At 46.0% G+C, this 27,216-nt stretch overlaps 1 protein-coding gene across 2 annotated transcripts in view; it reads left to right on the top strand.

Annotated features, from left to right (window-relative positions):
• Positions 1-27,216, top strand: part of HMCN1 (hemicentin 1) — a 469,239-nt gene that overhangs the window by 407,833 nt on the left and 34,190 nt on the right. For both annotated transcript variants that reach the window (XM_051820384.3, XM_070055057.2), the window contains exons 82-94: positions 265-455; positions 2,538-2,751; positions 4,994-5,128; positions 5,626-5,816; positions 7,849-7,930; positions 12,642-12,911; positions 13,763-13,933; positions 14,065-14,235; positions 19,335-19,505; positions 19,681-19,851; positions 20,439-20,609; positions 20,773-20,943; positions 26,833-26,982. In XM_051820384.3, the coding sequence (XP_051676344.3) occupies positions 265-455; positions 2,538-2,751; positions 4,994-5,128; positions 5,626-5,816; positions 7,849-7,930; positions 12,642-12,911; positions 13,763-13,933; positions 14,065-14,235; positions 19,335-19,505; positions 19,681-19,851; positions 20,439-20,609; positions 20,773-20,943; positions 26,833-26,982 (2,259 nt within the window). The remainder of the gene's footprint in view (positions 1-264; positions 456-2,537; positions 2,752-4,993; positions 5,129-5,625; positions 5,817-7,848; positions 7,931-12,641; positions 12,912-13,762; positions 13,934-14,064; positions 14,236-19,334; positions 19,506-19,680; positions 19,852-20,438; positions 20,610-20,772; positions 20,944-26,832; positions 26,983-27,216) is intronic.

Here is a 27,216-nt window from a genome sequence, read left to right on the forward strand (position 1 = left end):
CTGTCCACTCTGCCTGTCAAAAAAAAAAAAAAACAAACAAAAAAAAACTGAGTGTCAGGGTGTTCAGTACATTCAAACATACTAGAATTCTTGCTGGCATCAGAAATACTGATTGCTTGCATAGTAGCAAACAAATGTCTTAATTTTTAAAAATAGGTCTTACAAAGTTGTCCTCAAAGAATCTTCTGTGTGTGAATTTCCAGTGTGTATGAGGTATTGTTGAACTCAACTTCCCAGATGACTACCACTTTAAACCCTCTGTAGTTCCTCCCAGGATCCGAAGTACTGAGGAACACTACACAGTCAGTGAGAACTCGCGAGCCATCCTTCCCTGTGAGGCTGATGGGATCCCCACGCCAGCAATCAGCTGGAAAAAAGACAGTGTTCCTTTGGCTAACTTGTTAGGAAAATACACGGCCGAACCATATGGAGAACTCATTTTAGAGAATGTTGCGGTAAGTTTAAGGACATAAATAGATAAAGCCAGACTACTAATTCACCTTCTTAAAAATTTCATAATGTAGCTTGGAAATGTATTCTTCAGTGATGAAAGAAAATATGCTTGTAAATTCAGGTCACAATATCAAATTAATGGACCAGGCATTTGGCGCAGTGATTAAAGTGCTTGAGTTCCAGTCTTGGCTGCCAGTCTTCTGATCCAGCTTCCTGCTCATGCACACTTGGGAGGTAGCAGGTTGTGGCTCAGGGCTGCGTCCTGGCTTTGACTTGGCCGGCCTTTAGGAAGTAAACTAGTAGATGGAAAATCAATCAATCTCTCTGTGTCTCTCCCTTTCAAATAAAATGAAAATAAGTAAGTTTTTGAAAAATTAACTTTACATCTGCAAGGGCACTATGACAAGTGTGAGGGGAACGAGTTTGGGCATGTAGACTTGTGATAAAGGTGACTGCCCCCACACCTATGGTTTTGACACTGGGAATACATCAGGGAACAAAAGAATCAAAAGTCTGCCCTCATGGAGCTTTTTTCTAGAGGAAGAAGATAGACAATAAAAACTAAACCTAATAAACAGTGTATGTAACAAGCCAGAATGGGTGTCAGGGGTTGGAACAATGCAGGCTACAGTTTGAAATAGAATGTTCAGAGTAAGTCTCTTTGTGAAGGGGACATTTGAGAAAGACCAGAAGAAGTGAGCTAGCCAAGCAGACACTTGGAGGAGGAGCCTATCAGGCAGAGAAACTTGAGGTGGAAATGTGCCTGATGAAGAAACAGGAGGCCAGCAAAAGCAAAGAAAGAGAACGAGTAGAGAAAGATGGCGGAGGAGTCCTGCGGGTCTTGTTGGAACAGTGGCACCACTTTTGCCCAAAAGTGAAAATCTAAGTCCATTTTTAAAATTGTTCACATTATTGGAGACACAGAGATGACAGAGAGAGAGGGAGCTTCCATCCACTGGTTCACTCCCTAGAATGCCCACAACAGCCAGGGCTGGGCCAGGCCAAAGCTAGAGCTTAGAACTCTATCCAGGTTCCCCACATGTGTGGCAGGAGCCCAGAGACTTCAGCCATTGCAGGTTTTCTCTGTCTTGTGTTTTTCAAAGATTGCGTTGGCCATGATGACGAGAATAGATGGTAGGAAGTAAGGACACAGGCAGAGAGGCCTGTTGGGAAGAGTCTAGGGGCAGAGGAGACGTGGTAGAACTCAAAGTGGAATGTATGTGGGCAGAGAAGGAAGAAGTGGTAGGATTCTGCATGTTACTGAAGCTAGAATTACCTAATGGTTGCAAGCAAGTGGTGAGAAAAATAAAGAATAACTAATGTCTGATATGTTGCACGAACAGCTGGTAGAACGCAATACTTGTCAGCTGAGGTGGTGACATCTACAGGGACACAGCAAGGGGCAGATCGGGGGGCTCCGTCTGGGGCATGAGTTTGAAATGTGTCTCAGGCGTCCGAGCAGAGTTGGAAGAAGTTCGCTGACGATCACCAGCCTCTCTAGAGCGAACTTGGAGCCAGAGCACAGGATGAGAGTCACCCCGGATGGCGTTCAGAGGCCATGCGCCCGTGACAACGTGGTTGTTGAGGGGAGGGTGGAGAGGAAGCAGCGGGGTGGGGGAGGCGGGGTATGTGTCCTGGAAGCCAGGGGAGACACCACACGAGGGAGAGGGGAGAGCTGCTGCCAGTGCGGCAGGTGAGCTGAGCGAGGAGCGCTGGCCGTGGGATCCAGCAGGTGGGCCAGAACTGCGGGTAAAATCTCCTCACTGCTGTTGCCATTCCTCTGTGCTGTCAGCTTTGGAAATCTGTGCAGTGCTCTTAGGTTTAGTCAACTCTAGCGTATTCTGATGTTTCTGAAATCTCACGGTAATGAAGTGATCCCTTTAGTTCTGTACGATTTGGGCTAATGTTTAAACCCTTATGCATTTTAAAGTATATTATGTAACAGGAAACCTGATGATTTAGATGAAACGGTGAGAATTTGAATAGTCTGTAAGTTTGTTCTTTGGGGACCAAGCTGTGCAACTCTGTGTAGAATGTCATGTAAGGTTGGGTAATTTGAGTCACTGTGATTTCTCTTACTTTAGTTGGAGGATTCAGGCGTCTACACCTGTGTCGCCAGCAATGCTGCAGGTGAAGATACGCACACTGTCAGCCTGGCTGTGCATGTTCTCCCCACATTTACAGAACTCCCTGGAGATGTGTCACTGAATAAAGGAGAACAGCTCCGATTAAGCTGTAAAGCAACCGGCGTTCCATTGCCCAAGCTGACGTGGACCTTCAATAACAATGTCATCCCAGGTTGGTGACTTTAATTCTTTTTTTAAGATTTATCTTTTTATTTTCAAAATGAGAGTTACGAAGGGAGAGGGAGGAAGACCGAGAGAGAGAGAGAATGAATCGATCTTCCATCTGCTGGTTCATTCCCCACAGGGCTGTTAACAACCAGCACTGGGCCAGGCTGAAGCCAGGAGCTTCATCCAGATCTCTGATGTGGGTTTTAGGGGCCCAAACACTCAGGCCATCTTCCACTGTTTTTCCCAGGCCATTAGCAGAGAGCTGGATCGGAAGTGGAACAGCTGGGACTCAAACTGGTGCCCATATGGGATGCCAGCATTGCAGGTGGTGGCTTTACTCGCTATGCCATGGGACTGGCCCCAGTGACTTAATTCTTAACACATGAATAAATGTACCCATATGGAACATTAGACTTGTCTATTTCCGCAGCTGTGGGAATTGATCGAAAGGTTGTAAAAGAAGAATTTATTGTTGTATGTTCTATGATCTGTGTGCATCTGCTTGGCTTTTCCCCTCTACCCAGTATATGAGGGTATTTCAGAAAGTTCAGGGAAAAATGAAATAGAAAGATAAGTTTATTTTTGTGAAAAAAAAATTTTGAAATCCACGTATAATTTTTTCATGATACCTATTTTCCATGACCTTTTTGAATACCCTTCATATATGTTCTGGTATATGATTCTTCATATATGTTCTTCGTATATGTTCTTCATATATGTTCTCATATATGATGCTTTGGAAAGGATCAATTGATAGCAGGGCCATACACATTACAAGTTGTAGGTGAATTTTTTAACCTAAAAATAATCTATCTCCCCCATGAGAAGACAGTATTGTATGAGAGGATTTCAAAAAGTTAGTAGAAAAATTTAATTGGAAGATAATTTTATTTTGGTGCAAAAATTTTTTGAAGTCCATGCATATTTTTTCCATAATCACATTGTCTGGATTTTCTAAGGATTCCTCATTTGTAAAGGTATAAACCTATCCCACCTGACATCCCTCCTCAGGGCTCAACAGACAGAGGTAGCCTGAAGACAAACTCAGGTTTACAGACGAGAACGCTGCTCCTCACTGTGCGAATCAGGCCATGCCACCGTGCAGGGCAGTGTATGTAGGAAACACCCACTCACAATGGGTGCCTGAGGGTAGGGGAGCGACTGGAAGCCAAACACCCGCATCCCTGGGGAGACAGATATGTACTCACCAGTAGCTTTTGTCACATTAGCATAAGGACATTGTTAGCACTAAGACGTTATCTGTCTCAAAACTGAGTTCTGGAGCATTGGACAGGACGATGGTGTGACTAAATTTCATGCTAGAAAGGTAGTAATCCACAACGAGTTTTTTCCCTATAATACAGACTTTTGTTATCTGTAACTCATCAATGATCTGTTACCTGAATAATCACAATGAGACACCTCACTAAGGAAAAACACTCTAAAACTCAGCACTACTATCTGAAAGTATAGTACTCATTTAGCTATGTAAAACTGAAGACTTAATTTCCACTTAATATTTAGCAGCATGAAAGTTTCCATAAAGAAAAGCAGGCACAGTAAACCTGCGTCACATAATTAGATACTGCCTGGTGCAGTCAGAATCTTATTAGTGTTAGTTGTTTTAGGACTAGCATGTTTACCCGATGTTCTATTCCAAATAGCATAACTGCCTTTGTAAATATTTATATCTTCTCCATTTATGATTTGTGGAGAAGTTTAAATTACTACAGATTTGATCTTGTTGTCATTATTACTAACTAGCGTGTGTTTTTCATGATTTCCCTTCTGACTGCCAAGTCAGCTGGATTATAGCTGCAAAGGTTTTCTTGTTTTTGATGTAAATTGTTGCGGAGGAAAAGTGGTGGTGATATAAAAGAAATGGAAAATGTCACATTTCTGAATCAAAGATCTTTGAAACCCAGAAAGTCTGCGAGCCAGCTTTGAGCAACACATTTAGATGAAAGGTGTGCTTTAAATCTAAAGTAATTTTTTAAAGATGTTTATTTTCCTTCCCTTTTTCTGTTCCCTCTGGTGTTTTTCATTCTTCAGAAAACTGTCTATAGACATAGCAAATAGCTCGAGGGCAGGAGCCGTGGAAAAGGCTCTCTGCCAGTGTCATGATGCGATCACGTTGGTTCAGTGGCTGAACAACTCATAAATCCAACCTGCGAAATCCTGAGCTGACGTGACACTCGCTGGGTTACTGAGAGGTGATTGTGTTGACGCTGACTTGTTTCCCTCAGCCCGCCTTGGCAGTGTCCACGGACACAGCGAACTTGTTGTTGAAAGAGTGTCCAAGGAGGACTCGGGTACTTACGTGTGCACCGCAGAGAACAGCGTTGGCTTTGTGAAGGCAATTGGGTTTGTTTACGTGAAGGGTAAGTAAAAGCGCTCTGTTTCTCATTTCTAATCCATGTACGGTGAATGCTTTGTGTTTGACTCCTTGCTATGTAGTAGGACAATACAACTTCGGTTTATTAATCCAGTTAGTCTTATTTCTCACATGCAATTCATATGGGAGAAAATAGGAATTTTCAACTCAAAAGTAGGTGAGAAATAAGTCAAGAGGTCATTTCACACAAAATGGAAGCATCCTCCGAGAGCTGAAATTGACGAACTTCTCTGATGATTTAGCAGGAGCAGCTGGTTCTGGAAAACTCATGAGTTTTTTTTAATATAATTTTTATTTATATAAGCTGAAGAAATTTCAAATATTTCATATATACAGACTTAGGAACATAGTGATGCCCCCGCCCTGTTCTCCCTCCCACACTCCCACCCTCACATTTCTAAATTACCCTTCTAACTGGGCTAAAAATACAAAGACATTGTTGGCTCTTACGTGTGCTTTGTCCCTGTCTTGTGTTGTCTCTAGAACCTCCGGTCTTCAAAGGTGATTACCCTTCAAACTGGATTGAGCCACTCGGAGGTAACGCAGTCCTGGACTGTGAGGTGAGAGGAGACCCTGTCCCGACCATCCAGTGGAGCAGAAAGGGTGTGGACATTGAAAGTAGCCACAGAATCCGGCAGCTGGGCAACGGCTCCCTGGCCATCTACGGCACTGTGGTAAGTCACACTGGAGTCAGTGCACACTGGGACTGCCTCCGCTCGAATGCCCTCCATGAGAAGAGATTCTCGGGTTTACAGATCTGAAAATCTGAGTTACTGAGTTCTGAAAGACTGAAGCAGTGGTTGAAGTTGGCGTAATTAGCCCTGGATGTGTGGGCAGTCATAAGATAATTCTGTTGCTGCATTTCTGATCCTTGATCTGTTATTTTAACTTTAGGAAATGACCTCCTTCAATCCGTTTTAGAACAAGGAAATTGAAGAATTAAAAGCACACAAATAAATTATGGGGTAAATTTCATCAGTAAGCAGATAACTACTAGACTTTCCCAAGGCTTCAGGAATCTAGAATGAGTGGTGCTTTGGGTTATTGTTCAAACTGTGGGACGGGGTGTCTCGTGACCCCAAAGTGAGGTGTTCTATCCAAAAAAATTTTAAAATAGAATACCTATCATTAAACTCAACATTTGGCAGTCCTCTTAGGTGTTTCATTGTTTAATTAATTGAAATAATAATTAAAATATATTATGGGGCCACCCAATCCAGGGGACCTCTCATTTTGTTCTCCTTGATTTGCCTCCAGTGTTAGCTGTTGTAATTGGTCCTTTACTTCTGAGGCTACTTCCCCCTACAGTTGCTGTGACATTTGTAAGACTCAACATTTCTTCAGTGTCACATTTCCTCTACACGGATATGACTGTTACTGAGGTCCTTGGTACTTACTTGAATACCAGTATTAATTTTCATCTCATGACTTCAGATTCCTAGCTCTGCAGCTATAGTCCTGGAACCCTTCCAAGCTGCATTCCCCACTGCCTGCTAGAAACTTCTATGTGATGCATTGAACCCTCGTCTAAGCCAAAATCTGTCTTCCCCTCCCCAGCGTTCTCTACCTCCTGCACATCAGTTCCCCTTTACTGATTGAACTGTTTCTATGACGGAAGCTTGAATTCTGCTATTCACAAGTCCTTTAGAGAAACTATGAGTCTAGTCAACAAATCTGAATTCGTGTTACACCTGTTTTTCTATGCTTCATACAAGGTTACTTCAGAAGTTCATGGAAAATGGAATTAAAAGATAACAGTATTTTGGTACATAACATTTTTTTTTTTTTGACAGGCAGAGTAGACAGTGAGAGAGAGAGAGAGAGAAAGGTCTTCCTTTGCCATTGGTTCACCCTCCAATGGCCGCTGCGGCCGGCGCACCCCGCTGATCTGAAGGCAGGAGCCAGGTGCTTCTCCTGGTCTCCCATGCGGGTGCAGGGCCCAAGCACTTGGGCCATCCTCCACTGTACTCCCGGGCCACAGCAGAGAGCTGGACTGGAAGAGGGGCAACCGGGACAGAATCCGGCGCCCCGACCGGGACTAGAACCCAGTGTGCCAGCGCCGCAGGCGGAGGATTAGCCTAGTGAGCCGCGGCGCCGGCCACGCATAATTCTTTCATGATATTCATTTCCCATGAACTTTTGTAGACACCTTCATCTGGATTACTTTATGATTTGCATTCTGTGATTCATTATGATGAGTAAATTTGTTTTTCACTTTTTCTTCTACATTTGAAATTCTGTTGACAGGCCCAGTTTAAAGTATTTTTAATAATCTCCCTTTAGGACTCAGTATTTATCCATTTATACTGATTATTTTAATGCTTCTTAGATATCTGTAAGAATGGTATTGCTATTTTTCCTTCGTAAGGTGATTTTAGATAGAAGGTCATAACATGTTATGTTTACTTTGGTTCTTTTATTCCTAGAGATCAATGATAGGCTGTTTTGGAAAATTTTAGACTTGGAAGTTATGTTTCTCTTCCATTCTCCCTCCCCCTTCTCGTTCCCCTCCTCTTTAAACCTAGATATGATGATTTTATATATTTATATATTATATATATATAATGTATATATGTAGGTGGTTCTATTTTTGTTCAAAAATGTCTCCTCAAAAATTAAATTTCAAATAGGCTAGCATCGTGGTGAAAAACACATTGTTTGACTCTGTGGGATCGTCCTTTGGTAAAACGTAGTCTGTTTCTGTAGAATGAAGACGCCGGGGACTACACGTGTGTGGCCACCAACGCTGCCGGGGTGGTGGAGCGCAGCGTGAGCCTGACTCTGCAGAGTAAGCCGCTTCGTCCGACACTGTTTAAAGAGTGTCACCCACAGGGTGGCCAAGGAGTGTCACCCACAGGGTGGCCGTTTGCTTCCGCTTCAGAGCACGCATGCAAGTGGTAGCTTTCAGAAAGTCTTACTTAGTGTTTGACTTAGGATGCAGCAGATGTCATGGAGCATAAAAGTGATCATCTTTTGCACAGATATTCTCTGTGGTATCTAACATAAGCAATGTACAGTTGTAGTTGGAGGTAGAGCTTTTTTGAACGACATATTCAGTGGAGTCCTGTTCTTATAGTTTGCCATGGTTCTTACAGTATGCTTACAAAGATGCCATTTTATGGCACCATAAATATCTACTGAAAAATAAGACTAATGTGTGGGGTGGTGTTTGATACAGCAGCTAAGCTGCTCTTTGGGCTGCCCAGAGCCCGTGGTTGAGTGCTTGGGTTTGAGTCCTGTCTCTGCTCTCAACTCTAACTTCCAGCAGTGCACTTCCTGGAAGGCTGCAGGTGATGGCTCGAGTACTCGGGTCCCTGCCTTCCAGGATCTGGTTGAGATCTGAGTTGAGTTCCGGGGTCCTGGCTTCGGCCTGCCCCAGCCCTGAGTGTTGCAAGCATCTGGGGAGGGAACCAGCAAATAGGAGATCTCTTCTCTTCCCCCTCTTCCTCTCCCTCTCCCTCTTCCCTGTTGCTCCATCTTTCAAATAAATAAAATAATTTTTACTTTATGTTAATGTGGTGCTAATACAAAGAAAGCAGACTCAGTGTAGTTCACAATTCTAAGATTAAAACTTAAAAAAAGAAATAGAAGTCGTGACTATAAAAAATAAATAAAAGCTAAATGAGTTCAAAAATAAATGTTCCAGGTTCATTGCAGTCAGCCTTCCAGGAATTAACTGTGTGTTCTGAGTGGGATGCTTGTCATGATGACCCTCAGAAAAAGATGCTGAAAAACCAAGGTGTCCTAATTAGGAAAGCGTGAGCAACGCCAGAGGCCACAGGGGGTCCACAGCGCTGCTACACAGGCTGCCCAAGACAGCATCGTTGGGTTCACATTGAAGCCAGCGTGGTGAATCGGCTCAGTATTTAGCAGGACAGACTTGGGTTTTCTTCATTCGCTATTGAGAGAAGCCTGAGACTGGTATTTCCTAACACCTGGACCCCAAACCACGATTATGTAAGGTTTGGAGAGATGATAGACTTTAATGAAGATCTAAGGCAGTGTTTCATTAGAGAATTCCCTGGGTGAACAGAAGACGGCACACGATCAGTCTCTCCTAGAAGACGGCTCCACTGGCCCGTGTAAGAACGAATGTGTTAGATCAGCCCAGCTACATGTACTGACAGGAAATTCATTTTACCAAATAAGGTATATAAAAAGCCAAAAATGTAGTTTTTCCCAAATTAAGAGTAAAGCACCAGAAACTGTGTTTTCATTTAGATAAAATACTCATTTTTTTAAAGATTTATATTTTTTTACTTGAATGTTAGAGATAGAGAGAGGGAGAAGCAGAGGCAGAGAGAGAGCTCTTTCATCCCCTGGCTCACTCCCCAAATGACTGACAGCTGGAGCCGGACTAGTCGGAGGCCACGCACCAAGAACTTTTCCAGGTCTCCCACATGGTGCAGGGGCCCCAAGCACTTGGGCCATCCTCTACTGCTTTCTCAAGCCATGAGCAGGGACCTGGATCAGAAGTGGAGCAGCCAGGACTCAAACCGGCGCCCCTATGGTACTGCACCCCTATGTGCTACACCACAGCACCAGCCCCCAAAATACTCAGTTTTGATTGATAACTGTGTGAATGGCAGAATTAATTCTACCTTAGAAGATGTAAATGTGGAATTTTATTATTGTTATACTTTTCAACCTTGTGTTCATTTGGAAATGTTCAGTGGTATCTAAATTGAGGGCTGAGTTTTATTTGACACTTTCTCTGGCCGTAATAATATGAGCAGACATTAGTCATGTTGTTGTTGTGTGGTGTTGAGGGTAAATCTGAGGTATTTACTTTATTCTATGGCCTATTGAATACGTAATACTAGGAGAGAGGTGAAAACGCTGGCGCTGAAAGTTTCTTGAACAGGGTGATATGAACATGAGAAGAAAGCAGGTGTGTAGGACGATGCTGGGAATTATAATGCGGCCTTGGATTTCACCTCCGAGAGTCAGACCTCCCGCGAGAGACTGATCTTGCAAAAGACAGCATCACTTAGACCTTTACGGAGGCAGCAGCACTTTAACGGCACACTGAACAGACATTTCAGTCCTGGTTTTTGATTTATGTTCTGCTGATTCCAGATACGGTTTTCCACCCAAAATCTGCAGCACCACCCTGAATTCTGACAGTTGTCACGTTTCCCTGTGCAAACCACAGCAGTTTCAGGTCACCGAAGCACCACGCAGCCCACGGCGCTGCTTCTCCGGAATGGGCCCCCTGCCCCGTGCTTGCCTCTTACATACATGTGAACCTTCTGACTCTTGCGAGTGTAGCCCATGCTTGAGGCCACGTGTGCCGCCACTCACTGTCCGTGGTTACTCATGCTTTCTCGTGTCTTCACTGTCTAAAAAAGAGAAAACCAGATCTGTTTCCAAGTGATCTTGCCTCTCCTCCCCGCCTGTAAATCTCTCTGATTTTTTGAAAATCCAATCCACGTCTGTTCTCCCCGTGGTCTATTGTGTGTCGTCTTCTTGGCACTGTAGACCAACGTGAAGGCCAGCGTCCAGCAGCAGCCGCACTTGGCTCCTCTAACCTTTGTTCGGGCCTGACTTTGCACAGCTGCCATCTGCAGGAATCACTTAGCCTCTCCCTCCCCCTGAACGCCTTCCTTTGGTTGTCGGGATACCATTTCCTCCTGAGTTTCTTTCCACCTCAGTAATCAGTTCTCAGTCTCATTTACAGGCCTGCTTTCTGTCCAATAGTGCTATTGCGGGGTGGGTGTCCACAGCGGTCAGGGTGCCACTTGGCCACATCTTGTATCAGGAGCCCTGCTCCCAAGTCCAGCTTCCTACCAGTATATACTCTGGGAGGCAGCAGGTGGTGGCCCGAGTACTTGGGTTCCTACCCATGTGATAGGCCTAGGTTGAGTTCCCAGTTCCTACTTTCAGCCTTGCCCATTCCTGGATGTTGAGGGTATTTGGGGAGTAAACCACGAATAGATCTTTGTCTGCTCCCACCCCCAGTCTGTCTTTCTGCCTTTCATTGAAATAATGAATTTAAAAAATAATGCCATTGAAATTGTTTGTGTCTTTGTCCATCTTCCTGTCCTTTAAGACTTTCTTCTGAGGCAGTCTTAGCCACTCATGAAAGATACACAAATCTATGTTTTGTGCCCATATTTCTACTCTGGGCTGCTGACAGGAATATTCACTTGCCAGTTGTCATCTCTATGAATGACCCACAGATAACTGAAGCCCAACAGACAGTCCCCAGTGTCTGCACATCATCACTCCTTACTCCCACAAACCTGTTCTTCCTGTGTTCTAGTGAACTGCCCAGACATAAACCACATTGTCCAAACCAAAACCCTGTGGTCATCAGTTCTTGCCCTTGATCCCTGCCACTCAATGGCAAATCCCTGTCATTCCTGCTTGCATAATAATTCTGGAATATGTCTTGCTTTTTCCCTCCACTTCCAGGGACACGTTTTTGTTAGATCTCTTCTGATACTGCTGTTTATGCCCCCATATTAGCCTGCATTTACCTATTCCGTAGATATCTGCAGCACAGGTAACTAATTAGTGTCCATCTTGTTAGTGGACTTTGAGTTCCTTGAGAGTAGAAGTGTCTGCTTTCTCTGTACCCTCAGCACCTCGCACAGTGCCTGGCGATTCTAAAGGAATCTTCATTGGGGTGAGAGAAGGAGTTAACGATCACTCTTTAGCTTCAAAATGACTAAAGGCAAGAGGTGAATGCCTGCCCTGTAAAGCACAGCCAAAAGCAACAGTAGAAGCCAGTAATGTGTGCTTAGAAGCTGTGCTGCAGGCCAGTGCTATGGCACAGCAGGTTAAAGCCACAGCCTGCAGCACCAGCATCCCATAGAGCACTGGTTTGAGTTCCAGATGCTCCACTTTCAATCCAGCATCTCTGCTGATGTGCCTGGGAAAGTGGTGGAGGATGGTCCAAGTCCTTGGGCCCCTGCACCCACATGGGAGACCCAGAGGAACCTCCTGTCTCCTGGCTTTGGTCTGGCCTAGCTCCAGTCATTGTGGTCAGCAGCTGGAAGACCTTTCTCTGTCTCTTCTCCTCCCCATCCTCCTCCACCTCCCTCTCCTCCTCCTTCCCTTCCACCTCCTCCTCCTCCTCCCCCCCATCTCCTCCTCCTCCTTCTCCCTCTGTTACTCTGCCTTTCAAATAAATAAGTAAATCTTTTAAAAAGGAAAGGAGTGTGCTCTCATCCTCAGAGTTGAGTCTAACAGAGACTGAGGGAGGCACCGCGTTGCAGCACAGAGGCTCGGGGAGGTGGTAAGCAATGGAAGTAGAACACGCGTCCCGAAGGTGTGACTGGCAAAGCCCACGCTCCGGGCTGATCTGCTTGGGGATTTTAATTTTTGATAAAACAGAGCTAGGAAAACTTTATCAATGGCTATTACAGCTGTTTTGCTTCTACTAAGGCTGTAAGTTATGTTTTATAAACAAATCAAAAAAAGTTGTCATATGGTGTCTGACCAACAGTTACTGTAGCTCCACAAAAGCTTGGGAACTGTGCGCGTTTCTCTAGGTGCTCCTGTTATCACCCTCGAGCCGGTGGAAACTGTCGTCAACGCCGGTGGCAAAGTCATACTGAACTGTCTGGCAGCTGGAGAGCCGCCTCCAACCATCCTGTGGTCCCGGCAGGGGCAGTCCATCCCCTGGGACGACCGGGTTCGGGTGTTGTCCAACGGCTCCTTGTATATCGCCGCCGCTAAGAAGGAAGACAGCTCTGAGTATGAGTGTGTGGCTCGAAACCTCATGGGCTCTGTCCTTGTCAGGGTGCCGGTCGTCGTTCAGGGTGAGTGTGATCAGAAGGAGGTCTGAGTTAAACAGTGCCCGGGGCAGCTTTTGATCCGAGTCTCCTTTAGCCTTATCCTTTCGCATGGTGAGCGTAGAGCAAGACACATCACAGTTTTCAGACCAAAGGACTAAAACAACACAGATGAGAGCTTTAAAGCGCCAAGTTGATAATTCCAGATCCCAAACGAGATTTTTTTCCATCAAAACTGAGTGAAGTTTATTTTCAGAAATCAGTGCGTATGTTTTCCTTTAAAGAATGACTTACATCCTTGGCCGGCGCCGCGGCTCACTAGGCTAATCCTCTGCCTGCGGCGCCGGCACCCTGGGTTCCAGTCCTGGTTGGGGCGCTGGATTCTGTCCCGGTTGCCCCTCTTCCAGGCCAGCTCTCTGCTGTGGCCCGGGAGTGCAGTGGAGGATGGCCCAAGTGCTTGGGCCCTGCACCCCATGGGAGACCAGGATAAGCACCTGGCTCCTGGCTTCAGATCAGTGCAGTGCGCTGGCCATAGTGGCCATTTGGGGCGTGAACCAACAGAAGGAAGATCTGTCTCTCTCTCTCACTGTTTAACTCTGCCTGTCAAAAAATAAAAATAAAAAAAAAAAAGAATGACTTACATCCAAAAAGTAATGAGTGCATTAACTCCATGGCCTCTAACTCTTCCTTCAGCCTCCACGTGAGGCAAGAGGGGATCTGCTAAGAACTCAGTTACCTGCAGTCCTTCTCCCACTGTGAGAGTTAGATCTGACATTGAAGGAGAGCTCCCATAAGCTGTTCTCAGCAGTTACCCCGTGCAGATCTGTAACGGAGTCTGTTTAACAAAGACTGACGCAAGCGCAATGCTTTCTTGGCAGTTCACGGTGGATTTTCCCAGTGGTCTGTGTGGAGGTCCTGTAGTGCCACGTGCGGAAGAGGCATCCAAAAGAGGAGTCGTCTGTGCAACAACCCCCTTCCAGCCAACGGGGGGAAGCCGTGCCAGGGTTCGGATTCGGAAACACGGAACTGTCAAAACAAGCAGTGTCCGGGTACGTCTGCCCATCCCACTGATAGACAGGCGCTCCAAGCTAGGCTCTCCCGCTCACTGCATCTGCGTTGCCTCCGTGTTAGTGCTCTGAGTTGAGCTCTAGCTGATGGCTCCTGGTTCACCTTTGTGTAGTGGATGGCCACTGGTCAGCGTGGAGTCTGTGGGGAGAATGCACAAGGAGCTGTGCACGCGGCAACCGAACCAGGACCAGGACTTGCAGCAACCCGCCAGCTCAGCACGGCGGGCGGCCCTGTGAGGGGGCTGCCGTGGAAGTGGTCGTGTGCAACATGCACCCTTGCCCGGGTGAGAATTTTCCGTTTCTAACTCCTCTGAAGGGTGTTTGGGGGAAGAGTGTGGGAATGTTCATAGCAGCTTTAACAGTGGCCAGAAATAAGGGGGGGAAACCATCCGTGTCCATTGATAGTGAATGAACACACTGTAGTATGTTTGTTGTACAGTGGGATACATTTAGATGTTCAAAGGAAAGAGCCATGTGGTAACGGGTGAACTGCAGAAATACCGTCCTCAGGGAAGCCTAGTCGGGCTTCGTGTACGTGACAGTCTCGGATGGGCAGCAGTACAGGTCCCTTTAAAGGCTTAGGACTGCTTTTTCTTCTTCGTGGTGAAAACATTTACGGTCTCTGACCTTGTTAATATGTTCCTGCTCTATGTCCTTAGTTCTATTTCGTGGATAGACTAGCGAGAGTTATGACATTAGTCACTGTTAGGTAAAATATCTGGTTTAATTGCACATGAGAAAATTTGCAACCGTGGTGTTTTACAAAGTCACAGAGTTTTAGAGGGGATCGGGGCCTCGGGTGACACTGGGTCTAGCTGTCCATTTTCCAGAGCAGTTTAAGATTTGCCGAGGCACACACAGCTGGTAACGGTAAAATGCTAACGGCTTCCGTTCTCCTAGTCTTGTCGCTTGACGGGACCAGGTGAGTGCTTTACATACATGCTGACATTGACTGTGTTTTAGGGCTCTCTGAGATTAAAGTAACAGAAATCAGGCTTTGACAAGCCTAAGTAGAAAATTCCTCTTTCAGGTATGATGGAGTCCAGAAATTTGGCGTGATTTGACTCGCACGTTTTCCCTCTCCCATCTCCACATTCCTCCTTGGCTTCATTCTCTGTTGACCTCGTTCCGTCTGGTAGGGGAGGAAACAAACAGAAGACTTCTGGCAGCTACTGGATGACAGGGGCCTTGTAATCTAAGGGAGGCCCCAGAGGAAAAGGCCTGAGCTCTCTCTCTCATAATTCCTACTGACCTCTGAAAAAGAAGCCTACTTGGTTTGGGTTTGGGTCACTCACTCACCCCTCAACTTATGTGAGTCCAGGACAAGGGTACTCTGACGGCCCTGGCTGCTTTCTGCATGGCGTCCAGGGGACTGAGCTCCTTGTTGGCAGCCCAAAAGGAGTCCTGTGGAATAGAGGATTTGTTCACTAGCTACTGACTGAGCACCCAGGCTGCGCTCAGGCATTGTCCCGGTGCCAGAGCTAGAATGATAACATCTTCCAAATACTGGCTGCACAAACTCAGAGGGTCAGCGTTATGGAGCGCAGCTGGGAGAGATCCCTTAGCTGGACAACCAAGAAGAGTAAGCGCCAGCAGCAACACGTGTTGCATCCTGTTGTGTGCATGCGGGGAGATTCAGAAAACAGCGTTAGGTTAGCCACAAGGTTACCCAGCTCGTGAAACATGGGGCACGGATGTGCGCCCTGTGATCTGATTCCCAAGCCTGTTCGTTTAGTGCTGACCATCTCGATTTGCAGTCAGAACTTCCATGATGTGGCAAAACCAACATGGTCCTGAAAGCTTAAAGGAGAGAAACCAAGAGCTGGAAATGCCCTTTTAATTTTCGTGCACATTATCAGCTGTGACAACCGCACAATTGAAAACTAAATGATACTTGCAAATGTCTTAAAGTGAAAGCCAGTTTTTCCCTCCATGCTGGGTAACTATCTGTAGGATGTAGTTTTGCTCACTGTCCTCTTGACTTACTGTTTTTGAGGCTTTGGCTGTTCCCCAAGCTCCTAAACCAGTTGCATTTAGTTATTATTATTTTGTAATAGTGGAGCTGGACAATGAGAGCACATATTTATTGCCAGCTGAGAGTTCACTGATGCCACGTGGGTAGGCAGACATGAGCCACAAGTGGGAATATTTGTACCACAGAAGTCAGAAGACGCCAAAACACCTGGTTTCCTCCCTGACCCCAAGAGGGCTTTTTTTTTTTTTTTTTTTTTTTTTGACAGAGTGGACAGTGAGAGAGAATAACAGAGAGAAAGGTCCTCCTTTGCCGTTGGTTCACCCTCCAATGGCCACTGCAGCTGGCGCACCACGCTGATCCAAAGCCAGGAGCCAGGTGCTTCTCCTGGTCTCCCATGGGGTGCAGGGCCCAAGCACTTGGGCCATCCTCCACTGCACACCCGGGCCACAGCAGAGAGCTGGCCTGGAAGAGGGGCAACCGGGACAGAATCTGGTGCCCCAACCGGGACTAGAACCTGGGGTGCCAGCACCACAGGCGGAGGATTAGCCTATTGAGCCACAGCGCCGGCCTCAAGAGGGCTTCTTAAGCCTTTGTCAGCTTATTCCTGCAATGTAGGCAGATACACCAAGGCAGACTTCATCACCTTGCGGGTATGTAAGCATCTTAGGGGGCAGGGAAACGGTCCTTTTTTATTTTTATTTTTTAAATATTTATTTATTTGAAAGAGTTATAGAGAGAGGTAGAGACAGAGAGGTCTTCCATCCACTGGGTTACTCCCCACATGGCCACAACGGCCGGAGCTGTGCCGATCTGAAGCCAGGAGCCAAGAGCTTCCTCCGGGTCTCCCATGTGTGTCAGGGGCCCAAGGACTTGGGCCATCTTCTACTGCTATCCTAAGCCATAGCAGAGAGCGGGATCAGAAGAGAAGCAGCCGGGACTAGAACTGGTGCCCATAACAGATGCCGGCGCTTCAGGCCAGAGCTTTAACCCACTGCACCACAACGCCGGCCCCCGAAACTCCTTTTAGTACAAACTTACTTTTAGTAATGTTGAACTTGAAGAAAAACTACAAGAACAGTACAAAGGACTTACCTTTACCTAGATTCACCAGTTGTGTGTATTTCCTTAAAAAAGCACATTCTGTGTCATAAGCACAGTATAATTATCAAAATGTGGAAATTTGCATTGATACAATACTGTTGTCTAACCTCGTTATCCAATCCACAGTCCATATTCCAGTTTTGCCCATTGTTCCAGTAATATCCTTTATTGCTTGATTTCTCATCCCAGCATCCAATCCAGGGTCACGTGTGAGGTAGCCATTCTACCTTTCAGAATCATTGTCATTAAAAACACACGTGTTGTTACAGATCACTTAAAAATAGGCATTTGTCATGCATCGTTCTGAAAACGGTTGAGAACTTTGACGCTCATTAAAGCTCTTAGCTGACACACAGGATTTACTGTGTTCTGTGCTATTGTAAGCACTTCCATCCATAAACTCATTATTCCTCTCCCCACCCCTAGTAACGGATAAGTTCTTTTATTATCCACAGCATGGCAGATGATGGAACTGCACACAGAAGCCAAGTCACATGTCCACAGTCGCACAGCCAGGAGGAGCAGAGCAGGCCTTCAGACCTGGGGTGCCTGTTCCTAGCCCCAGACTCTCCTGCTCTTACAAAGTCACAACTGCACCCTGGAGTAGCAGCAAATTCACCTTTTCCCATACTCTTTATTTTTCTTGTATATTAATACCTCCATGGTTGTGTTTTGATGGTGGAGGTGGTGGTGGTATTTGGTTAGTTTGGGTTTGACTTTGAATCATCTCGATACTGTGATTTTTTTAATGCCTTCTCTGGTTTATATTGTCATTCTTCCTTTTTTCTTCTTATCCAGTTCATATAAAAGAAACATTTTAACTATATTTTATGTCATAAAGTTCAGTTCTGGTTAAGTTTTTTTTGCATTGATTAACAATAAAAAGCAAAGAGATCTTCAAATGGAAACCCCTACTTATATAAAGTAGAAACTAATCAGATCTTGAGTGCATAAATGTTGCCCAGTTGTAGTTGTCCAAAAAAAATTGCATTTTTCATAGAACTTTGTGTTGTCAGAGGTTTGGGCTTTTGTCAAACAGTACCCCTGCAAGTAGGATGTGTTAACATAATGGGAACTGCAGACATTTTGAAACCACATAGTGATAAATGAGAACTATTCCCACTCATAATCTGAATTAATATAGAAGTCATTTTTAGTGATAGCTGCTATATTCCTCTCAGGTTTAGTCAAGTATGCTTTCCTAGCAAGTTCTCATTGGCTACAGTAGATTTGTGCAACTGTGTTCCTTGTGTCTACAGAGTGCATGGACTGATTTTTGATAAGAAAATAGAAGATCTGTTCTAAATAAGAAAATGCAAAGTTTGTTTCTGTAAAGAAAAATGCAAGATACGTTTCAAGTAACGTAGTCTAAACAAAACAGAAAGTGTGTAGGTTCATGACTTGGTTTCCAGGTTGACGCTTTGGTGTCCTGTAGGTTAAGCTGAGAGTATTTAGACCCAGACCTACTGCCTCTACTTTAATTCCCGTCATGGTTAAATGAGGAGGCCAAACAGATACACTTGATGAGCCTCATATCTCAAGGGTTTATTGTAAAACAAAAATTGACCTGAAACTGACCTTTGCGTAGGAAAAGCATAATGTTGATTCTCAGCCCAGGCACCTGGTAGGAAACTGAGGTTGTTCCAGCCTTGTGGTAAGTGGCGTAATGTGTTCCTAACCAGAGGAAAGCCTTAATATCACTCCTTGGAAACCGCTGGTCGTTTTTTTCTGTTGTTTAGGAAGCAGGTGAAGTATGTTATTCAGAACATTATGTAATGGAGAAGTTTTTCAAAGTTTCAACTCTGCAAATTATCATGTTGTTGAAAGAACCGAGTACATGTGTAGTATGCAGCTGAATTCACTTCAGGATGGAGTCTCGCAGTCTGGGGTCCAGGTTATCACTGTGGAAGTACTGGCGTTATCCTAGCCACACGTGGGTCTGTGCACAGCTGTACTCCTGTGCTCCCGAGACCCCCCACTTTCCCGCACGACAGAGCACAGATACAGATTGTATTTACAGAGGGTAGTTTGAGTAAATTTAATTTTAATCAAATGGCCCCTTTGGATAATTTTAAGCATTTATTTTGGCATCGGGTAGGCCTTCTGAAATTCCCTAGACACAGATTCCTCTGAAAAACTAACCAGAGGAGAAAGGAAGAACATCATTTGTTATGCTTCCTTTGGTTCAATTTCAATTATTTTAGATTGTGAGCTAATTAACTCATTGCTGAGTTAATTTATTTGTATAAATTTGGTCTTCAAACAAACATGACTCTGACTTGAAACCTTGTCTCTTGGGGTGTTTAGTTCATGGAGCCTGGAGCACTTGGCAGCCTTGGGGTGCCTGCAGCACGAGTTGTGGGAAAGGCACCCAGACAAGAGCAAGGCTTTGCAGTAACCCCCCACCAGCCTTTGGTGGCTCCTACTGTGACGGAGCAGAAACACAGATGCAGATTTGCAATGAAAGACACTGTCCAGGTGAGAGAAATTAACCGACCGTACTTCAGTACCCCTTATTTAGCTGGTGTGTCACTGAACATTTGTTTCATTCTGACGGTGCCCAGGAGAGCATCCCTCAGCCGAGCACCGCCCAGATTGTAATCTGGTCACTTTTAGGTAGCAACGAAGCCCGTGTGTTTTCTCCTTAATCCAGTTGATGGCAAGTGGACAACGTGGGCCAGTTGGAGTGCCTGTACCGTGTCCTGTGGTGGAGGTGCCAGACAGAGGAGAAGGGACTGCACTGACCCTGCCCCCCAGTATGGAGGAAGCCGATGTGATGGGAGTGATGTCCAGAGTGATTTCTGCAATACCGACCCTTGTCCCAGTGAGTGTCGGAAACAGGGAGTCGGCATCACGCTCTCCCCGGGGTCTTTGCAGGTGTAACCTTCTGTAACTTGGTCCTTCAGCCTCTGGTTTAGGATGTCAACGTGTCACGTGGCTGCTGCTGGTTCCCTCTCACTCCGTCAGTGTCCCTGATTGACAGGGGCAAGGGCGTGTCCTCGTTCACTTGCTCTGTATGGGATCGACTGTGAGAGGGCGAAAGTGCCCTACACACTAACTCTGCTCAACGCTTGTTTTCTTTGTGGAGGCAAGCGGGAGGCGCCCCGCCTCAATGCAGTTACCAGGCAAGATTCTAGACCCTGACCCTGCACGTGCCAGCATCGGCCTGTCACGGGCAGAGGCGCTGTTTCACTGTCCCCGGGCTCAGTAAGTGCATGTGAAGTGGACTCACAGTCACTGGGATATACTCCCATCTTCTAGTCAGACAGCTACAGAGCCAGTGCCGGGGAAGCTGCCGGTTTACAGATTTGTATGTTTCTGTTCATTCCCGAGGAGAGGTTTTCCCGGACTTTTTGGATGAGTGTCACTGTTCAGAGCTGTGTTTTGATGGTGGGTGATTCTGTGTTGTAGCCCACGGTAACTGGAGCCCTTGGAGTGGCTGGGGAGCGTGCAGCCGAACGTGCAACGGAGGGCAGATGCGGCGGTACCGCACGTGCGACAACCCGCGTCCTTCCCACGGGGGACGAGCTTGTGGGGGCCCGGACTCCCAGGTGCAGAGGTGCAGTGCTGACGTGTGTCCTGGTGAGTTCTGCGTTCTGACATGGAAGGCCCGGAGCGTGTCACATAGTGCTTACTGCAGCAGCCCCACTGGCTCAGGCCTTGCAGCGAAAGCCTTGTCGGCACGTGGGTGGTGATTCTAAAGCCAGTTCTCTGTGTTGACCATTCCTTCCGTTCTGGTTCACAGTGGACGGAAGCTGGGGAAACTGGCACAGCTGGAGCCCGTGTTCTGCCTCTTGCGGAGGAGGCGAGAAGACTCGCAGGCGGCTCTGCGACAGTCCAACACCAAACAAAGGTGGCCATCCCTGCGCTGGGGACACCACTCAGGTGTCCCGATGCAATGTGCAGGCGTGTCCAGGTAAGCACCTGACTTGCGCTTGGCAGGACCACTGCACGGCGTACAGAGCCTTTCTGGAAATAGGGCACCAGTGCCACTCGAGCCCAGGGATGGCACCACAGCACACACTCTGGGAGGAGAAAGAGGAAAGAGGTGGGCTGTAGTCCACCACGTGCATCTGGGTTTCAGCCTCTGCTGTCTCCTCTCAGGCTTCCTTGTAGAAGGCTGCACTCTGTGCAGCCGGCAGCTGTGGCTGGGCCCACAAGGGGAAGATCCTGAGACTGCCGGCTAACGGAGGGGTAGGCCAGCAGCTCAGTGTCCCTGGAGGCCATTCATTCCCACATGGGAACGTGGAGAACCTGAGTCAGGAAAGAATAGAGGGAGGCCAAGTGTGCTGGAGTGAAGGAGCTCAGAATTCTAGCACTGCCGGCCCTCAGAGTTTCCTGGGGGTCAGCGGTACTGAAGGCCTGCTCTCAGGACGGACTTCTGCGTCTCCTGTTGCTAACGTGTCAAGATACCGTTGGACTTGCCCAAGCTTGCAGGTAGCTTTAGAAGTAAAATATCCCTGAACATCAAGCAGGCCTGTGTGACAGAGTGGAGATTCATGTGGGAAGATCTGCAGGGCTCACAAAAACGGAGAGGGCAGGTGCCTGCCGGCCAACTGCTCAACAGATCCGCGGGCTGCCGAGGACTCCGCGTCTCCCGCCCGCGGCACAGGCCCGGTTCTGGTGTCGGGTCCATTAGGGCCTTTGGTGCTAACAGGAAGTCCAGACAGGAGGACAGTTTGGATTCCAGAGTCTGGCAGAGGGCATCAGGGGGTCCCGGCCTTGTGGCCAGAAGTAGGAGACATCTGTTAGGCACCGGTACTCAAATTCCTCCATGAGACTGAAGAGCCAGGTTCCCGACGGTCAGCAGTGACCCAGAGACTTCGATAAAGTAGCCACCCTCCCTCCTCTCGTGCCCCCTGCTTAGGCCTGGGAAAAAGAAGCACAGCTTGCCCCCAGGTCCAGGATCTCGCTGCGTGCTCCCCATCACCTCTTGGCTTCTCAGATGTAGCATCTCACCGGCCGCCCGCAGAAGGAGCCCCACCACTGTTGCCTCTGCCCCGAGTCCGTCTGCTCCGCCAGGTTCTCTTAGGACCTAAACTTTCTTTAGATGTCCACTCTTTCTACTTCCTTCTGAGATCTCAGTGTGCAGGAAATACCCGGTACGTGAGGACGTTCCACCCTCACGCTGTGTGGGATCCCGGTTCGGATCTCACCCCTGTCCAGACATAAGCGTGCTGAAGGCAGTACTCAGATGCCGTCCCCTGATTGTTTTCCCCTCAGTGCTAGAACGAGTGTAGCCCAGAACATGAAGGCTGGATCGGTGTGGAGAAAATGTTTTCTCTCGCTGATGCAGTCATGCGAATTACAGTGGGGGAATTCTACTTTATGATTTTGCTCAGGTTGAATACAACTGTATTCTGGTGTATGGTACATGATGACATATAACATCAACTGATTGCATAAAACAAATTGAATTACATGACATCAGATAATGAATATTTATTAACTTCAGTATCAGCTTCTTCCCAATGTTTCCATCTCTTGCCAAAGCATATACATTATTTTTTTAAGAAACACTCATTAAGGCTGGCGCTGCGGCTCACTAGGCTAATCTTCCGCCTTGCGGCGCCGGCACACCGGGTTCTAGTCCCGGTCGGGGTGCCGGATTCTGTCCCGGTGGCCCCTCTTCCAGGCCAGCTCTCTGCTGTGGCCCGGGAGTGCAGTGGAGGATGGCCCAAGTACTTGGGCCCTGCACCCCATGGGAGACCAGGAAAAGCACCTGGCTCCTGCCATCAGATCAGCGCAGTGCGCCGGCCACGGCGGCCATTGGAGGGTGAACCAACGGCAAAGGAAGACCTTTCTCTCTGTCTCTCTCTCTCACTGTCCACTCTGCCTGTCAAAAAAAAAAAAAAGCACATATTTAAATAACCCATAGCTCTTAATAAAAACTCAGTTGTTTAAAAAAAAAAACACTCACTGACTACCCATTCTGTGCTAGTAACCAATAATTTTGTTGAACAATGCACAGAAGGCCTAAAATTACTGCAAAGATCATTTTTTTAAATGTATAATTGTTTTACAGCCAGATTATATTGGTCTGAATCTTAGTGTACTATCAAAATATGATATCCCGAGGCCAGCGCTGTGGCACACCAGGTTAATCCTCTGCCTGCGGTGTTGGCATTCCATATGGGCACCAGTTCTAGTCCCGGCTGCTCCTCTTCCAGTCCAGCTCTCTGCTGTGGCCTGAGATAGCAGTGGAGGATGGCCCATGTGCTTGGGCGCTTGCACCCACGTGGGAGACCAGGAGGAAGCACCTGGCTCTTGGCTTCGGATCGGCACGGTGCCAGCCGTTGCGGGTATTTGGAGAGTGAACCAACAGAAGGAAGATCTTTCTCTCTGTCTCCCTCTCTCTCACTGTCTGTAACTCTACCTGTCAAATAAATAAATAAAAATCTTTAGAAAAAAAATGATATCCTGCTTTAATTTTTCTCAAGTCAAGCATTTTCCAATCTAATAAGGAAAACCTTATAAGCTCTCAGTCTGAAACCCAAGCCCGAGCAGCTGTTCCTTGGGACTGTTGTGTTGTGAGAGCTCGCCTGCCCCTCTGCGTGCTGAGGGAAGCAGCAGATGGAAGAACCTGGGCCTCGTGGTTAACTCTGGCCACCAGGCTCCGTGGCCCTCTTGACCTATTCTGCTGCCCTACTGAAATGGCAGAACCTTTGGCCAACCCTTCCCCCCGCTTCTTTCCCTCACCCAGCCCCTGGGGGTCAGCTTTTCTGCACTCCCCAATATGTATTGTATTCTTGAAAACTGCTGAGGGGTCAGTGATGTGGCATAGCAGGCAAAGCCACCACCTATAACACCAGCATCCCAGATTGGCACCAGTTCAAGTCCCTGGCTGCTGCTCTTCCAGTTCAGCTCCCTACTAATGGCCGGGAAAAGCAGTGGAAGATGACCCAAGTGTTTGGACCCCTGCCACCCACTAGGAGACCTGGATGAATCTTCTGGCTTCTGAATTTGGCCTAGCGCAGCCCTGGTGGTCATCAGGGGAGTGAGCCAGTAGATAGCAAAACTTTGTCTCTCTCTCTGTCTCTCGCCCTCTCTCCATAACTCTGACCTTCAAATAAATAAAAATTTATCTTTAAAAAAAGAAATTTGCTAGCAGAGTAGCTTTTAAATGTTCTCACTACAAAAAAAAAAAAAAAAGTACATAGCCATCAGGGAAATGCAAATCAAATAACCCCAGTTAGAATAGCTTTCATACAGAAATCAACAAACAACAAATGCTGGTGAGGATGTGGGGGGAAAGGTGCCCTAACCCACTGTTGGTAATGTAAACTAGTAAACCACTATGGAAAACAGTTTGGAGATACCTCAGAAGTGTGAATATAGACCTACCACATGACCCAGCCATCCCACTCTTGGGAATTTACCCAAGGGAAGTGAAATCAGCAAATGAAAGAGTTATCTGCACTCCCATGTTTACTTCAGCTCAATTCACAATAGCGAAGACATGGAATCAACCTAAATGCCCATCAACTGAAGACTGGGTAAAGAAATTATGAGAGGTATACTCTATGGAATACTACAAAGTGGTAAAAAAAAAAAATGCAGTCCGGTCATTTGCAACAAATGGAAGGATCTGGAAAACATCATACTTAGTTAAATAAGCCAGTCCCAAAGGGACAAATACCACATGTTGTCACTGTTCTATGATAACAGGACACCTACAAGGAAACCTGTAGAAGTGAAATTGACACTTTGAGAAGCAGTAACTTGAACAACACTTGCCTTCACTGTTGAGGAACAGTTTTTGTTGTTTTCCTACTTAATACCATTGGTTGAACTCTTTACCTAGCATACAATTAATCATATGTATGTAAAGTCAATTGATAATAGATCCCAGTAAAAAATAAGAGTGGGAATAAGAGAAGGAGGAGAAAGTTTATAACTGTAAAGCTATATAGTTCTGCATACATTCCTTTGGACTTACTTCTAAGGGTACAGCTAAAAACTTGCCATGGGACTCCAAATCCCATTAAGCTGGGTGGTAATAATGCCATCTTAAGTGTTAAGTGATCATATTAAATTGATCATATAGATATAATTAAGTGTTAAAATGATCATATAAATAAGATCAAGTGTCTGGTAATAACAGTAGATACAGTTAAAAGGAGAGAATGTTCCAACCTAGGAAGCAGTTCACACAGCAGACTCATAGAATGACATTTGCTCTAAATAGCACTCTGACCTCAGAATCAGCCCTTAAGGCAGCCCAATCTGGCTAAAAAGCCCATGAGAGCATTTCAAACATGGAAAGCCAAGACACTGTGGCAAAAAAAAAAAAAAAAAAAAAAAGTCCTACATGCAGGATCTCTATGAGTGAGATCCCAGTGGAAAGAAAGGGGCCATCAAGAAGGATGTACTTTTCTCTGAAGGGATGAGAGAACTTCCTCCTTGCTTATGGCCTTGTCTAAATACTGATGGAGACTGTGGACTCAAAAGGCTTCCATTGCCTTGACAGCTCAGGTCAAGAACCTTGGGTGATCACTGACATCATCTACAAGAGTGTTAAGTGTTTTTATTTTTTGAAGATTTATTTTATTTATTTGAAAGACAGAGTTACAGAGACGGGTAGAGATGGAAAGAGAGGTCTTCCATCCACTGGTTCACTCCCCAGATGGCCACAACAGCTGGAGCTGTGCCAATCCAAAGCCAGAGCTTCCTCTGGGTCTCCCATGTGGGTTCAGGGCCCAAGGACTTGGGCCATCTACTACCGCTTTCCCAGGCCATAGCAGAGAGCTGTTTCAGAAGAGGTCAGCCGGACTAGCCGGGACTAGAACTGGTGCCCATATGGGATGCTGGCACTGCAGGCCAGAGCTTTAACCCACTGCGCCACAGTGCTGGCCCCAAGAGTGTTAATTGTTAAATTAACAACAAGAATCACTGTGCGCTTCCTCCCCATGCAGGACCTCTGTCCTCAATGATTTGTACTAAGAGAATTAACTGTAAAACTTGTTCTTAAACAATTTTTTATATTTCTTGTATGTAAACTGTTGTCATCTTAGTATAGATTTGGTCTTCTGTGTATAAAGTTAATCAAAAATGAATCTTAATGGAGAATGGAACTGGGAATGGGAGAGGGAGGAGGAGAGTGAGAGGGCGGGTATGGTGGGAAGAATCACTATATCCTTAAAGTTGTATTTAGAAAGTTTGTACTCATTAAATAAAGAGTTTCTTAAAGAAAAAAAAAGTACATGAGGTAATTAATGTTGATTCACAGTATATACCTAATTCAGAACAACATGTTATACATAGGTTATATAGTTATATGCAACTTTCTGTCAATTAAAATAAAAAAGAAGAACATTGGTTTAGATTCAAGCCAAAGGCTTTTCAGATCCTTATTCCACCTTCTAACTGTGTGATGGTGGCAAAGTCGCTGGGTTTCCCGGAACTGTGTTTTCCTAATCTACCGCCTCTGGCTACGTAAAGTCCCTTCTAGGACGGGTGATAGAGTCGGAAGAGTTTGGACTTGCTCGGTGTTTGCTGTTGGGGGGACGTGCTCAGTGAGCTCCATTGTATCATGTCCTTGCCGTCAGCAGACACTTTATTTTGGTCTTGGGACTGGATACTGAGTGTGTTCTTTGGCTAATGAAATAGTAGAATGTTGTGTATCGATTGGAAAGATTCTAAATTTATGAGGGTGATGGGTGTTCTATGAAAGTAGAATGTTTTAAAAGCTTGTTTATTTCACTTGTAAATTCAGATGGATCTGCCCTTTTTGATGTTTGAGAAGAGATTTGCAGCATCTCTAAAACCATGTAATATTGATGGAATTGCTTCCTTGCCCTAACAGGTGGGCCCCCACGAGCCAGAGGAAGTGTCATTGGGAGTATTAATGATGTTGAATTTGGAATTGCTTTCCTTAATGCCACAGTAACAGATAGCCCTCACTCCAATACTAAAGTCATACATGCCAAAATCACCAATGTGCCTCGCAGTCTGGGTAAGTCTGCTTACAAAAGTTGCTCATGCAGCCTCTTTTTTTAAAAATGTATTTTTCTACCATGTATATATGCCACATTTTCTTTAGTTATCAGTTGGTGGATATCTAGGTTAATACACACGAAGTGAATATGGCAAAATGCTAAAAATTGTTAAATCTTGAAATTAAAAACAAGAACAGTAAAAAATGTTATCTTTTATCCTATTTCCATTTACGTAAAGTTCCTAGAGGATG

The sequence above is a fragment of the Oryctolagus cuniculus genome, chromosome 13 (assembly GCF_051225735.1).
Source record: "Oryctolagus cuniculus isolate XC-2025 breed Fujian yellow rabbit chromosome 13, ASM5122573v1, whole genome shotgun sequence".
In the NCBI taxonomy this organism is placed as follows: domain Eukaryota; kingdom Metazoa; phylum Chordata; class Mammalia; order Lagomorpha; family Leporidae; genus Oryctolagus; species Oryctolagus cuniculus.